This window comes from Grampus griseus (assembly GCF_964374135.1).
Source record: "Grampus griseus genome assembly, chromosome: 9".
Lineage (NCBI taxonomy): Eukaryota > Metazoa > Chordata > Mammalia > Artiodactyla > Delphinidae > Grampus > Grampus griseus.
Window position 1 is genome coordinate 26502767 of NC_139003.1, and position 15425 is coordinate 26518191.

At 36.0% G+C, this 15425-nt stretch overlaps 1 protein-coding gene across 1 annotated transcript; it reads left to right on the forward strand.

The window, feature by feature from the left end:
* Positions 1 to 3506: 3506 nt before the first annotated feature.
* Positions 3507 to 4101, forward strand: LOC309827430 (peptidyl-prolyl cis-trans isomerase A-like; the record flags this gene model as incomplete). The annotated part of the gene is made up of 2 exons (XM_082662059.1): positions 3507 to 3608; positions 3676 to 4101. The coding sequence occupies exons 1-2, from the start codon at positions 3540 to 3542 to the stop codon at positions 4099 to 4101; spliced, it is 495 nt and encodes a 164-aa protein (XP_082518185.1). The 5' UTR covers positions 3507 to 3539.
* Between the last annotated feature and the right edge of the window lie 11324 nt (positions 4102 to 15425).

The following is a 15425-nucleotide window of genomic DNA, read 5'->3' on the forward strand; positions in this document are numbered from 1 at the left end:
TGAGTTTGATTCAGAGATTAGAAGAAGTGAAATATTAATGCTATTTATTGAATGTTGTAACATTCAATACCTGCTGAGTATAAATGTACACAAAGTCAGCATAAGATTCCTTCTGTCTATGAGAGGATTGAAATCATACAAGAAGTGTTCAATCTATCAAAATTAGAAAACATTTTGGTGTTTGGTCCTCAGCTTTTGGTCTTGTTTATGGTTTCCTTTGCTGTGCAAAAGCTTTGAAGTTTCATTAGGTCCCATTTGTTTGTTTTTATTTCCATTACTCTAGGAGGTGGGTCAGAAAGGATCTTGCTGTGATTTATGTCATAGAGTGTTCTGCCTATGTTTTCCTCTAAGAGTTTGATAGTTTCTGGCCTTACATTTAGGTCTTTAATCCATTTTGAGCTTATTTTTGTGTATGGTGTTAGGGAGTGATCTAATCTCATACTTTTACATGTACCTGTCCAGTTTTCCCAGCACCACTTATTGGAGAGGCTGTCCTTTCTCCACTGTACATTCCTGCCACCTTTATCAAAGATAAGGTGACCATATGTGCGTGGGTTTATCTCTGGGCTTTCTATCCTGTTCCTTTGATCTGTCTTTCTGTTTTTGTGCCAGTACCATACTGTCTTGATTACTGTAGCTTTGTAGTATAGTCTGAAGTCAGGGAGCCTGATTCCTCCAGCTCCTTTTTTCGTTCTCAAGATTGCTTTGGCTATTCGGGGTCTTTTGTGTTTCCATACAAATTGCGAAATTTTTTGTTCTAGTTCTGTGAAAAATGCCAGTGGTAGTTTGATAGGGATTGCATTGAATCTATAGATTGCTTTGGGTAGTAGAGTCATTTTCACAATGTTGATTCTTCCAATCCAAGAACATGGTATATCTCTCCATCTATTTGTATCATCTTTAATTTCTTTCATCAGTGTCTTATAATTTTCTGCATACAGGTCTTTTGTCTTCTTAGGTAGGTTTATTCCTAGATATTTTATTCTTTTTGTTGCAATGGTAAATGGGAGTGTTTTCTTGATTTCCATTTCAGATTTTTCATCATTAGTATATAGGAATGTGCTGGCAAGATTTTTTTTTTTAATTGAAGTATAGTTGATGTATAATATTGTGTCAGTTTCAGGTATATAGCAAAGTGATTCAGATATATATACACATATCTATTAGATTATTTTCCATTATAGGTTATTATAAGATATTGACTATTGTTCCCTGTGTTATATAGTAAATCCTTTTTGCTTATCTATTTTATGTATAGTAGTTTGTATCTGTTAATACCATAGTCCTAATTTATCTCTCCCCCTTCCCTTTTCCTTTTGGTAACCATAAAGTTGATTTCTGTGTCTGTGAGTCTGTTTCTATTTTGTTTATAGGTTCATTTGTATTATTTTTTAGATTCCACATATAAGTGATATATAATATTTGTCTTTGACTTACTTCACTTAGTATAATATTCTCTAGGGCCATCTGTGTTGCTGCAAGTGGCAATATTTCATTCTTTTTTATGGCTGAGTAATATTCCATTGTGTGTGTGTATATATACACACACACACACACCACATCTTAAACCAATTATCTATTCATGGGCATTTGGGTTGTTTCCATGTCTTGGATACTGTAAACAATGCTGCTATGAACATTGGGGTGCATGTATCTTTTCGAACTGTAGTTTTTTCTGGGTATATGCCCAGGAGTGGGATTGCTGGGTCACATGGTAACTCTATTGTTAGTTTTTTAAGGACCCTCCATACTGTTCTCCATAGTGGCTGCAACTATCTACATTCCCACCAACAGTGTAAGAGGGTTCCCTTTTTTCGGCACCCTCTCCAGCATTTATTATTTGTAGAATTTTTGATGATGGCCTTTCTGAACAGTGTGAGGTGATACCTCATTGCTATTTTGATTTGCATTTCTCTAATAATTAGCGATGTTGAGCATCTTTTTATGTGCCTGTTGGCCATCTGTATGTCTTCATTGGAGAAATGTCTATTTAGGTCTTCTTCTGGCAAGATATTTCTAATGCACAAGATGAAAGGACAGGATAAGTGACAGAGCTAGTTACCAGAAATTAGGCTTTCTTGTATTACATCATGGCCCTCTCATTTGTTTCCTCCTCCATCTCTCTCACCCTCTCTCTCTCTCTCCTTCTCTCTCACTCTTACTCTCTCTCTCTCTCACTCTGTCACTCTTTCTCTCTCTTAATTTATATATCTATATACCTAAAGGTTAAGTGAAAGAAACTAGTTTGGCTAATTAAGGTAAAATGATACTAAGAAACATGGCACACAAAACAGACAGAGGTTAAAAGGATGCTTTTCAGATTTCTCTCAGAACCTCGAAGAAAATCAGAGTCACACTGCAAAAACAAACAACTCCCTTTGGAGGGGGAACCTATTCACTTAGTGGCTTCAGATCACACATTAATATAGAGAGTGAGGTAAGCTTCGTGTTTTGGCCAATTGTAGTCTCTATTAATAAATTTTAGAGGGTGACTTTATCAGTTATTTTCATGGTTTAGTATATTCATAATTAATCTATAAATAACATTCTAGAAAAATTTCTTATTGAGTTCTCTGCAAACATTCCTTCTTCTCCTTTTGATTCTGCTCTCGTCACTGCTGTCAGAACTCTATCTCTTAAGCAACTTATCTAATTATTTATTTCCCATGACTTGCACATTTCTATTAAATCCAGATGGCTTTCAGGAAACAATACTAAAGCCTCTGGCTAGGCATTCAATGCCCCTCCTCATGTGGCCTGAAATGACCTCTATGACCTTATTTTCACACATGCATCTCAATTCCATAGACCTACTCACGTGACTCTATTCAGGAACACTTATGTCTCATCCTTCAATAAATATTCTGTATCAAATATTCCGTATCATTTCATGAGACTAAGTGGCTGCAAATGCTGTCGCTTTGCCTAGAATATCATTCCTCCTTTTATGCCTGACAAATTCTGCTCAGGCTTCAGGATCAAGTGTAACTTTATTTATTTGTGAACTCTTTCCTGAATCCTGTGGGCAAGCAATCTTTTCTTCCTCTGAGTTCCAGGAGATAGTTTTTCTCCCTATTATAACATGTGCTACATTGCGTTGCAGTTTATCTGTTTCCATATTTGACTTCTCTGTAAACTGTAAGTTCATCTGGTACCAGGATTGTCTAACTCATTATTAATTCCACAGCACATGATATGGTGTTTGTGACCAGCAGATAATCGATAAATGTTTGTCAAATTAAATTAAAGCTCCAGAAGCTCTATTCTTTGTTGCAAAAATTTCTTGGATTGATTCTTTAAAAAAAAAAACTTTACTTTTTAAAATAAATATTTGGAGTCCTGATTTTATGTTCTAAGTAGGACGTAGTAGGTTACAGTAAGCCAATACTCCTACTATAGCAATGTGAAGGTGGATAAGTTGCAAAATTGTAGTGTTAAAAGGTTTCAGAAATCTACAGAATCAACAAGGACTAGGTGGAATAAAATTATAGAGAGGGAGGCAGACGCCGCCACCCCAGAACCTCCTGTGCTGCCCGACCATGGTCAACCCTACTGTGTTCTTTGACATCGCCGTCGATGGCGAGCACTTGGGCCACGTCTCCTTCGAGGTAAGGGACCTGGAAACCACGAAGTGACTGCTCATCCAATCCATAAAGTTATATTAACAGACTGGAGCTGTTTGCAGACAAAGTTCCAAAGACAGCAGAAAACTTTTGTGCTCTGAGCACTGGGGAGAAAGGCTTTGGTTATAAAGGTTCCTGCTTTCACAGAATAATTCCAGGATTTATGTGCCAGGGTGGTGACTTCACACGCCATAATGGCACTGGTGGCAAGTCCATCTATGAGGAGAAATTTGATGATGAGAATTTCCTCCTGAAGCGTACGGGTCCTGGCATCTTTTCCATGGTAAATGCTGGCCCCAACACAAACGGTTCCCAGTTTTTCATCTGCACTGCCAAGACTGAGTGGTTGGATGGCAAGCGTGTGGTCTTTGGCAAGGTGAAAGAGGGCATGAATATTGCGGAAGCCGTGGAGCGCTTTGGGTCCAGGAATGGCAAGACCAGCAAGAAGACCACCATTGCTGACTGTGGAAAAATCTAATAATAAATTTGACTTGTGTTTTATCTTTAAAAAAAAAAATAGAGGGAAACTGTATACAAATGATCTTTGGATCACCAGATATTTTTTTCTTGCGGAGGAATTGCCAGTTCTTGTGTGAGCTGAGGGTCAGGGTTGGCCCCTGTGCAGAGCCTCTGCTGGGGAGAGAGAAGTAGGAAGGCCTTTTGCTATTGTGTGGATCTGGAGCTGCAAATTGGAATCTTGAGGAGCCATAAACATTTGCAATCATCAAAGACAGAATTTAAATTCATATGAAATATTTACCAAGTCAACCATCTGATGGGCCATAAAGAATTGCCAGAAATTTCAAAAGATTTGAATAGCTTAGAGTATATTCTCTGATCACAATACAATTAACTTAGAAGTCAATAAAAAGATAACAAGAAAAGCCCCACTGTCTGGAAATTAAAGAAAACGTCTCATATATGAATAATTAAGAAATCAAATGAGAATTAGTTTGAACTAAATCGTAATGAAGTTACAACATATTTAAACTTGAGGGTTGCAATTAAAGCATAGTGAAATCAATGGTTACAGGGAGATGTATGCTTGTAAACATATATATTAGAAAAAAGGTTAAAATTTAATAATTTAAAATTCCATCTCCAGGAGCTAGAAAAACAACATATCAATCCTGTGGAAAAGAGAAGAAAATAAAGATAAGATCAGAAACAAATGGAATAGAAGGATAAAATCAACTAAGCTAAAAGCTTTTAAAAAACTTTTAATAAAATTAATAAAGCTCTAGCAGAACGTTTAACAAAAATAAAGGAAATCAAATTATCATTACCAGAAATTTGAAATCCATTACTATTGGGTTGGCCAAAAAGTTCGTTCAGGGTTTTCCGTAAATAAAAATCTTCCCACAAAGAAAGTGCTTGAATAGCTGCAAATATTTAAAGAAGAAATTAACACCCAGTCACCCAGTTCATGCAGCCTCTCCCAGATAATAAAAACAGGGGAAAGAGTTTTTTTAAGTGATGTCAGCATAATCCAAAACGTGACGAAGACATTATGGAAAAGGAAAATTAGAGAACAGTCTCCCATACAGATGTAAAAATTATTAACAAAACATTTAAATTAAATCTAGTGGTATTCAAAAAGGAAAATACAGTACAACAAAGTGGAGTTTACTCCACCTATGAAAGGCTAATTTCACATTTCAAAATGAACATAATTCACAGTATTAACAGAGAAAAGGAGAAAAATTTATGATTTTCTCAATAGATGCACAGTTAGCTTTTGATTCAATATCCCTTCTTGATAAAATAAAACTCTTAGCAAACGAGTTATAGAAGGGAATTTCCTTAATCTGATAACGAATGTTTACAAAACACCTACAGCAAACATTATATTCGATGGTAAAATATTGAAAAATGTTCCCCTTAAGATCAGGGGAGAAAAAGGTATGCCTATTCCCACTATTTTTATTTAGTATTGTACTGGGGGTTTTATTCAGTGCATTAAGATAAGAAAAAGAAAACTCACTCAGACACACACATCAAATATCTAGCAGTTTCCTCAGTTCTCTTTGTGCTTTGAGACATGCCCGTCCACATCTGATGCTGCAACTTTCCAATTTCAGGAAACACTTTACCACTTCACAAAACTTGCAAGCTGGGACCCCTCCGATGCTCACAAGCAACCTTAAATCACTTTCAAAGTAAAGTGTCGTAGTAGTTATTATGCTACTTATGAATTTCTGGACCATACATAAAACTGTTACCACTTTTATCAGACTCCTGTTTTTTTATGTATGTGTCACTGGTGACGTTTGTGAGCCTTATGCCCCTAACCCATTTTCCCCATAAGCCCTGTGGTTTTTGTTGTGAGATTTTTGCATAGCATAGTGATTTTCAGGGACCTATATATCTATATGTAATGGCAAAACTGCCCATGAAATTCACTGAAAGTCAATCAGTGTTTTTATGTGTAAAATTTATCTCAAGGTAATTGAAACAAAGTGTGACTTTGGACTCATTTTCAAAATAAATAAGAAGCTATTAGGTATTTGACTCTGTGCCCATGTTCACATGTGTTCAGGAATTCTTTTCCTCTCAGAATAACACTTTTGCTATTGTGTAACACTGCTCTCTGCAGAAAACATATTATAAAGATTAAAATAATTGACTTTCTACATATTTATCCAATAGACAAAATTGTGTTAAAGGCATCGAGCCTAAACTAGTCAGTTCACGCCACTTCTAACAAGAGGTCCTCAGCCCCTTTGGTGACGGCACGTGTCGCAGGTTGCAATGAAGTGGGTTAACGTGGATGTTAGTCATGTGGGATTTAGAGCTGCCTAGAATGCGGTAATACAAATAAAGAATATACTCTCACAGGAACAAAATGGTAGTTTTAAGGCAGTGGTGCAAAATTTGATAGCTTTGGGATGGGTAGGTATGTTTTTAATGAGGTATTTGGAAAATATTCATAAAGAATAAGCTGTCTGTGATACGAGCTGTTTAATGTCATCTGATGGGAATATGATGAGGAAGACCATTTTTAGGACAAGCTTTATGTAACATTGATTGCCACAAAAGGACTGTCTTGTAAAAAAAAAACATAAAGACCGCACCCCAGATTCCTTATTGTAACATGAAAAACAATAATAACTAGACACAAAGTTCAAAAGGAGCTTGGGGAGTTCTAGTATCTGACAGCTTATGCATCTAATTACGATATGTCACCAGAAGTCTGATTATGTTGGAGGGAGGGAAGGAGGGGGTGGGAGGTGATGAGATGGCAGTGCCTAAAACAAAGGATAACATTGTCTCTTTGTATCTGGATCGCTGTTCTTTGGATCATAAGGGAATCTGCAGTGTGAATGAACTCTTTGCCCTGTTGGTGCAAGAAACGAAGTGTTGCTGCTAGCTTGGGCACTGTCACTTGATGCTTTGGTATGAATACGGCAATGATACTTATCTTGTTTGGTTTGTTTCAGATTTTAGTGTTCACAGAGAGTATTTTAAATTTCAAACCATTTGATTCAACTTGAAGTCTCTACCTGCTCTTTTAGGGCACAGATAGGAATGGTAGGATTAAGGGGTGCTTTCTGACTCATCTCTTTCAATCCTGGCCAATACAAGAGGAACGGAGCCATACAGCTGTGGAGAGCACAGCCAGCCTCCCTCCCCTGCAGGGAGGCAGATTCCAGGCCCCCCGAGGATCCCACAGAGGCCTTCAGACTCACCTTTGCCAGCCTTTGGCAGGCTGGCTTTTATTCCCAAGAAAAAGAGAGTCAATTAAATGGACTTCCAAAAAACTGAGTCCTGTATTAAAGGGACCTAGGAATGCCGGAATACAGCTTTGGTAAACTGCTTCGGTGGGTGAAAGAGTGGTGTTCTGTAGATCTCCTGCTGCACTGTGTGGTTTTGAATTGCCTGCTGAGAAAGACAAGCCTGATTTTCCTCTGTGCCCCTGGCAAGCCTGTGTAGTTCTAAAGGTCAGAAACGAGATTAATAAGGGTACACACAAGCAGAGTTTCCAAATTACCTCTTTACCCATATATCGTTCATGCATTATTCATCAGCTCTTCTACTGTGTGCTGAGAGCTGGGATAAGCACTGGTGAACAAAGACAAGTATGACGTGGACCCTATTCTGAAAGAGCATCATCTAGTAGAGAAGGACAGGCAGGAAAACAAATAAGGGCCATTAACATGTTGTAGGGACTCTGAGAGAATCAGCGCCAGAGGAAGAGTAGTCCTGTTTACCTAGAACACAGGTCTTTAAACTGTTTTTTCCTCTGGATCCATTTGGCAGTTGACAAGATTTAGGTGTTGATGTTCCAGTTTCAAGCAAATGCTCAACAAAATATTTATTAAACATATAATTAAATGTGACCGTGTTGGGATCATAAGTTAAATTACAGAACCATAGCTACTGCCCTAGTTCCTAAGGATATGAAAAGGAAATTAAAGCATATTGTTCTAAGTTACTCTGAAAATGCCATAGTACAGGTGAAAGAACCCGGAACACCTGTTATTGCTTGACTTTGCAAACAACTAGCTGTGTGATCTTGGCCAAATCACTTAATTTGACCTCAGTTTCCTTATACGTAAAATGAGAAAGTCTCCCATTCCAGACAGTAATGATTACAGAAAAACTCAAAGATAAGACTAAAAATAGAAAAAAAAAGAAAAGTGTAAATTCGTAACGGAATTTCTCCATGTATAAACAAACTTTAGAGAGAAACTGGATGATTTTGGACTTCCCTTGAAATTCAAGCCAAGTTGGGAGCCAGATGGTTGTTACCCACAAACCCCACATGAGATGAATCTCAGGAAGCCCATCTGCTTGAATTCCCCCCACTTCCACATGGAAGTGAGGATCTCTAGATATTCATAATCCAGTGAGTCATTTCATCTTCTCTTTTCTCGTGCGTGCCAAAGAAAATTTCTCCAGAGGAATATAAGAAATCTAAGTTCTGACTGGTGTCCCTGGAGTCTGCATAAATGGTTCTTATCATGAGTATCTGTAGAAAACTCAGAAGAGTACAAGGTAATATTCTGCGTTTTATAAGTGAAATTCTATTCCCTACGACAGCTACTCAGAACTTCTAACCTTGATTGTTCAAATCAGCTTCCCGTTTATGGTTTCCTCTCCCGTCCAGTCCACTAATAGTGCACTGCTGGATTAATCTTTTAAAGCAACTCTGTCCAATAGAACATTCTGTGATGATAGAAATGTTCTATATCTCTCCTGTCCTGTATACAGAAGCTGCTAGCTTTTGGGCATTACTGAGAATTTGAAATATGGCAAATGCAAGTGAGGAGCTGACTTTTTCATTTTATTTAATATTGATTAATTTAAATTTAAACTTAGGCAACTACCTGTGCTGGTGGCATCTGCACTGAACATTACAGTTCTCAAGCACAGCCCTGACCATGTCCCTCCTTGACTCAAAATGTTATGTACCTTTGTTCTGCTTAAAATGTACCAATAAAGTATCTTAAACATTCAAGAAATTCCATAAACTGTTTTCAAACTTTGCTTTTTATGCAATCAGTATTTTATCCGAAGTGAAATATTTGCTGTTCTCAAACCTATCTTCTGTTTTCCAGCAGTCACACTTTCCTTACGGTTTTTTAAACGAGTATTTTGTTCATTTAATTATATCTGATGTTGAAATAGCTCAGCTCAGTTTTCCCAGCCTTTATAAGATCTTATCTCATTCTTATCAGTTGACATCTCTCATGCTCATGAAATCCCATAGCCCTTTCTTAGGACATTTAGTACATTTTACTGTATATTGTAACTATTTATGTATATACATTAAGTCCACTACTAGACTGTAATCTTCCTGAGACTGTTGCCCATGTCTGATTTAACTTTGTATCCTTCCTGACTCTTTTCACAAAGAAGAAATATAAATTAATCATTAAGCGAAAGTCAATATCATTGGATTTAAATCCCAGTTACTTGAACTACTACCTGTGTAATTGATTAGCGCCATGCCAAGGTACGTAGCAAGGATGCAGCAAATGCTAGCTAATTCATAAATGCTACAGATGTAAGTTCAGAATTTTCATAGGCAGATTGTCATAGTTACTTTTGATGCACAAACAAAAGGCCATATTCTTTCACTGAAAGAATCACACAATCAGCAAATATCTTACTCTCCAAGACCAAGCGTGATAGAAAGAAGCTTGTTCTCTCTCACAGCAGAGAGAACCATTCTTGATCTATATTCACCTCTCTCTCCATCACTAAAAAGTAGAGTTTGGGGCAAAATGTCAAGAAAGAAGACTTGAAACTTAGCCCCAGGGCAGGACCAACAGTAGATAATCCTGAAAGCTATTCCTTGGTAAAGGCAGCCCCATTTCTACGGGAAGCATGTGGTTTCCTGCCCTCCTGCCATCCACTGTGTTCCTGTTGGCAGCACCAGGGTTGAATGACTTATTTTTTTTGGCCCTGGGCTTGAAAAGAATTATAAAGATACATGGGTAAAAGGGAAGAGAACAGATTTAAGGGGAAGCTGCCCTTCTCAGCATTTGAGAGAATTCTTTGTTCTCTGCTTTTGGACACTAATCTTCGGGTTATTTAGGCTGACTTTTTCTACAATGGTTGAAATCAAATGCTTTCAAACCTCTACAGTAGAGAATTTTAAAGATTTTTCTCAAAGACATAAAATTCTACTAAAATATTGTTGATTATGTTTAAATTACCAAATTCTTGATTCAAAAATATTTCTAAGGAATAGAATTGCTTTTATCTACAAAATCACTTGAACTAACTTCTGACCTACTCTTAGTAAGTGATAATGACTGATCTGCTTTAATGAAATAATAGGATGTAAATCATCTGGGTTTGAATCCTAGTTTGCTATTTACTCACTATGTCATTAATTTTCTTACCTATTAGAGTCAGCTCCTTCTAGGTTCGAACATGAGTTGGGGCACTTATAAACTTTACAATCACTCACAAGTTACTTAAGTTTCTTCATGTATGAAATAAACTATCAAATAATGATAATTCCTACTTCTCAAGAATGTGGTTAAATATGAATTGAATTTACATAAAGCGAATAAAGCACTTTGCACAGTACCTGGCACATAAAAGGCACTCAATACATTTAAGTACCCTATGTGGGTAGTTTGTACTTTGTACAAACCCTATGTGGTTTGTACTAAGATAAATGCTATAAATTATTAAAGAACAATTTCTTCTTTGGGCTATTTATAACTCCTCCATGTAACGTTGACTATACTATTTTTTAAATCTTTTATTTGGAAATAGTTTATCGCTTACCATAAAGATGCAATGTTGGTACCAAGAACTCCATATACCATTTATCCAGATTCAAAAAGTTTTTAATATTTTGTTCCATTTGCTTTATCATAAGTACTCTCTTCATATATTATACATCTATCATTATATCCTAGGCTGGGCTTTTTATAACCACATGTCCAGCTATCTACAACAGCAGAGAAAGTTTTTTTTCTCTTGTTATTCATTATCACGGAAGACATGTGGCTTTCTTATGTAAAAACTAGACCTAAAAACATTTTGGAAACGCCATACTCCAGATATGCCACTATCTGATCTGTGTATCCAGCACATTACCTCCATATTAAGCCTCCCAGAGCAATACCTGGAGTGGTTTCCCCTCTAGAAAGTGAAGCGAAGCATTAGAGCAGCATTCTCAAACACTTCAGTTTTAGGGCCCCTTTCCCCACTTACAAATTACTGAGTATCTCAAAGAGCTTTTTTTAGGTCTGTTACAGCTATCACTAGTTACCATATTGGAAAATAAACTGAGGAAAACTTTAAATATTTATTAATTCATTTAAAAATAATAATATTAAACCCACTACATATTAACATAAATAATATACTTTAGTGAAAAAAACTATATTTACCAATAATAAAGATGTTAGTGAGAAGAATTGTGTTGTTTTAATTTTAATCTTTTTAATTTCTGTCTTATTAGATGCCAATTAGATTCTTATTAGATTCTCATATCTGGTCTGAAGTCAACCCATTAAAATATGCTGTTTTGGTTGAAGTATAAAAAAAAGAAATCCAGCCTTATGCAGTTCATGGGAAAAGGAGTACATTAATTGCCTTTTCAGATAATTTATCTTTAAAACTATATCAAAACTCAGTAAGTGGTAGTTTCTTAAAGATTAATTGCAGCCCTATCTTTTAATATTCTATCAGAACGATGCGCTCTATTACTTTTATTTATTTTTTTTTTTATTTTTTTTTTTAACATCTTTATTGGGGTATAATTACTTTACAATGGTGTGTTAGTTTATGCTTTATAACAAAGTGAATCAGTTATACATATACATATGTTCCCATATCTCTTCCCTGTTGCGTCTCCCTCCCTCCCACCCTCCCTATCCCACCCCTCCAGGCTGTCACAAAGCACCGAGCCAATATCCCTGTGCCATGCAGCTGCTTCCCACTAGCTATCTACCTTACTACGTTTGTTAGTGTGTATATGTCCATGACTCTCTCTCGCCCTGTCACAGCTCACCCTTCCCCCTCCCCATAACCTCAAGTCCGTTCTCTAGGAGGTCTGTGTCTTTATTCCTGCCTTACCCCTAGGTTCTTCATGACATTTTTTTTTCCTTAAATTCTATTACTTTTAAATCCGTTGGCTTCTTTTTCACTTTAAATGTGTCTTTTACCCATGCATACATGGCTTTGTATCATCATTCATTGGCCATTTGAAAAGTATTGGTTCACTGAGTTGTGCAGATCTTCTGCATATTTCATAAATATCAAAAAACACATTTGTTAATATGCCCGCTAGTCTCCTTAGAAAATCCAACACTGGGAAGCTGTTAGACACATAGTGGCTCGTAAAAGTCTTAAAAATTTGTACTTTGCTTGAACGTTTTAATTATATCGCTGGCAACAAATACTGTCAGTTGTTTTCTTTGGAGTGACAGACTGACTTCATTTGTTTTTGAGAAAACATCTGCCAAATACTCAACTTCTTTTTTTAAAAGCAGTTTATTAAGATGTAATTCACATACTACAAAATACACCAATTTAACTTTTAGAATTCATTGGTTTGCAGTATATTCACAGAAGTGAGCAACCACCAGTACAATAAATTTTAGAAAATTTAATCACTCCCAAAAGAAAGCTCACATCCATTTGCAGTCACCATAGCTTCAGCACAACCCTCAAATCTTAGAAATCACTAATCTACTGTCTGTCTCTATGGATTTGTCTATTATGAACTTTTCATATAAATGGAATCATACAATATGTGGTCTTTTGTGACGGGCTTCTTTCACTTAGCATAATGTTTTCAAGATCCATTCATGTTGCAGCATGTGTCAGTACTTGACTTTTTTTGTTGTTGTTGTTGGTACGCGGGCCTCTCCCTGTTGTGGCCTCTCCCGTTGCGGAGCACAGGCTCCGGACGCACAGCCTCAGCGGCCATGGCTCACGGGCCCAGCCGCTCCGCGGCACGTGGGATCCTCCCGGACCGGGGCACGAACCCGTGTCCCCTGCATCGGCAGGCGGACTCTCAACCACTGCGCCACCAGGGAAGCCCGCCTGTCTTTTTTATTATAGCCTTTTTGGTGCATATGAAGTGGCATCCCATTTTGGTTTGGGACTGCATTTTCCTAATGGCTAATGAAGTTCAGCATCTTTTCATGCAATATCGTTCACTTATATATCTTCTTTTGAGATATGTGTAATCAGAACCTTTGCCGATTAAAAAAAATGGGATATTTGTCTTTTTATTGTTTAGTTTTTAGTTCTTTATACATTCTGGATATTAGACTCTGATTAGATATATGATTTACAGATATTTCTTCCATTCTGTGAATTGTCCTTTCAGTTTTTTGATGGTGCCCTTTGAAGCACAACAGTTTTTGATTTTAATAAAGCTCAACTTATCACTTTTTTTCTTTTGTCAATTGTACTTTTGGTGTCATATCTAAGAAGCCTTTCCCAACCTATGGTCACAAAGATTTACTGCTATATTTTATTCTATGGATATTTCAGTTTCAGCTTTTACACTTAAGCATATGAGCCATTTCAAGCTAATTTTTGTGTATGACGTGAGGCAGGGTTCTAAGTTCATTCTTTTGTATATGGATGGATACTCAATTCTCCCAGCACAATTTCTTGAAAAGATTCTTCTTTCTCCATGGCACCCTTGTCAAAAATCAAATGACCATAATTAAATGGATTATCTCTAGCTTCTCAGTTCTATTTCATTTATCTATATGACTGCCCTATGACAGTACCACACTGGCTTGATTACTATAACTTTGTGATGAATTTTGAAATCAAGAAGGATGAGTCCTTCAACTTTGTCCTTTTTCAAAATTGCTTTGGTTCTTCAAACACCAACTTCTGAATAACCATAATTTGTTTGTTGGTTGTTCTTTCAAGTAAAAGTTATATTCTGTGGTAATAGTGGCTAGTTCCACTCTCAGGCTCGCAAGTGCTTTTGTTCAACACAACTACTGGACTTTATAATATGTAGCAGAAGTGCTCTATGCTTCTCTTTTTATCACACAGAATATTAAAGGATGTGTACTCAAGGGCCAAGATTTATACATTTAACAAATTTTACTACTTTATTAAGACTTCTTTAGAGAAATTGCCTTTTAATATTTATTTATTTATTTTACACGTGTGTGAGACCACAATGACCACAAGTGCTACTACCTTGATTCCTGCTCAGTCCATAGCAGTTTTGCCCATCACTGAATTTGCACCATCAGTACAAATGTCAACACAGTAAAAAAGGTAAAAATTTCTCTGCATGTATTTGGTAATACCAAGTCTGGTAAAAAAAAAAAAAAAAAATCTGTGAGGAGTAAACTTTTAAAATGCCATTTTACAGCCCGCATAACTTCAGAAAACCTGTCAACAAACATTTAATTCATATTTTATTGCATATATCTTTAAAACTATATACAGTAAAAATAATTGTCCAAGTAATCTTGTCATAGTTATGAATATTTACCTCCAATAGAAAATATAGTTATTATTAGTGCTATCATTACTTGGATAAGGATACTTTTTAGGTCTTTTAAAATATTCCTTTGACCCAGAATAGTCTGTGATTGTGTAATAAGGTATTTTCTGTATACATTGCAATTTGTGGCTATGGCATTTGAGATAGCATAAAATATTTTAGACAAAATGTTCTTTCAGTGAAGTTTACATTTTTTCTACTGTAATTACCAAATGCCAGAATTAATTTTTCTCAGATCATTATTCCTTTAGCATAGTTGACAATCCCAGGCATTTAACTCATTCATTAAAATGCAGTAGTGATTTCTCCAATGGTTTTCACTACCAGTAATGACATGCATTATTACACATTACTAATTTCCATGAAGAACAATGAGATACTATGTTATTGGTATTTACATTTACAGCACTATACTTTGTTGCATGCTTATAAAGAAAATGAAAAAAGGACCCAGATCAAATTAGCATCAGTTTTTTTCTTAAAGATTAAATAATCACTATATTAGTATATGATGTTAGAATTGCTACTAAATATTTTTATTATTATGTAATTTCATTAATAATTGGAATAAACATATGGCTGAGAAGGACAACACTGAAATTATTAAAATAAATATATGATGATAGTTATGAGTAAACTTGGAACTAAAAAATTTTTTCAAGACAATTTTTGGATTAAATATTCTGAAGTTTTTTTCTTTGATGTTTTGCATTTGCGTTTGTTGTCATTGTTACTTTCTCCAGTTCTAAGCATTTATTAATTTCAAAACAAGCCACTTAACTTGTGAAATTATCTACTTTAAATGCTTTTTTGTGTTAAATGTTAAATGTCTTATTGTGCTG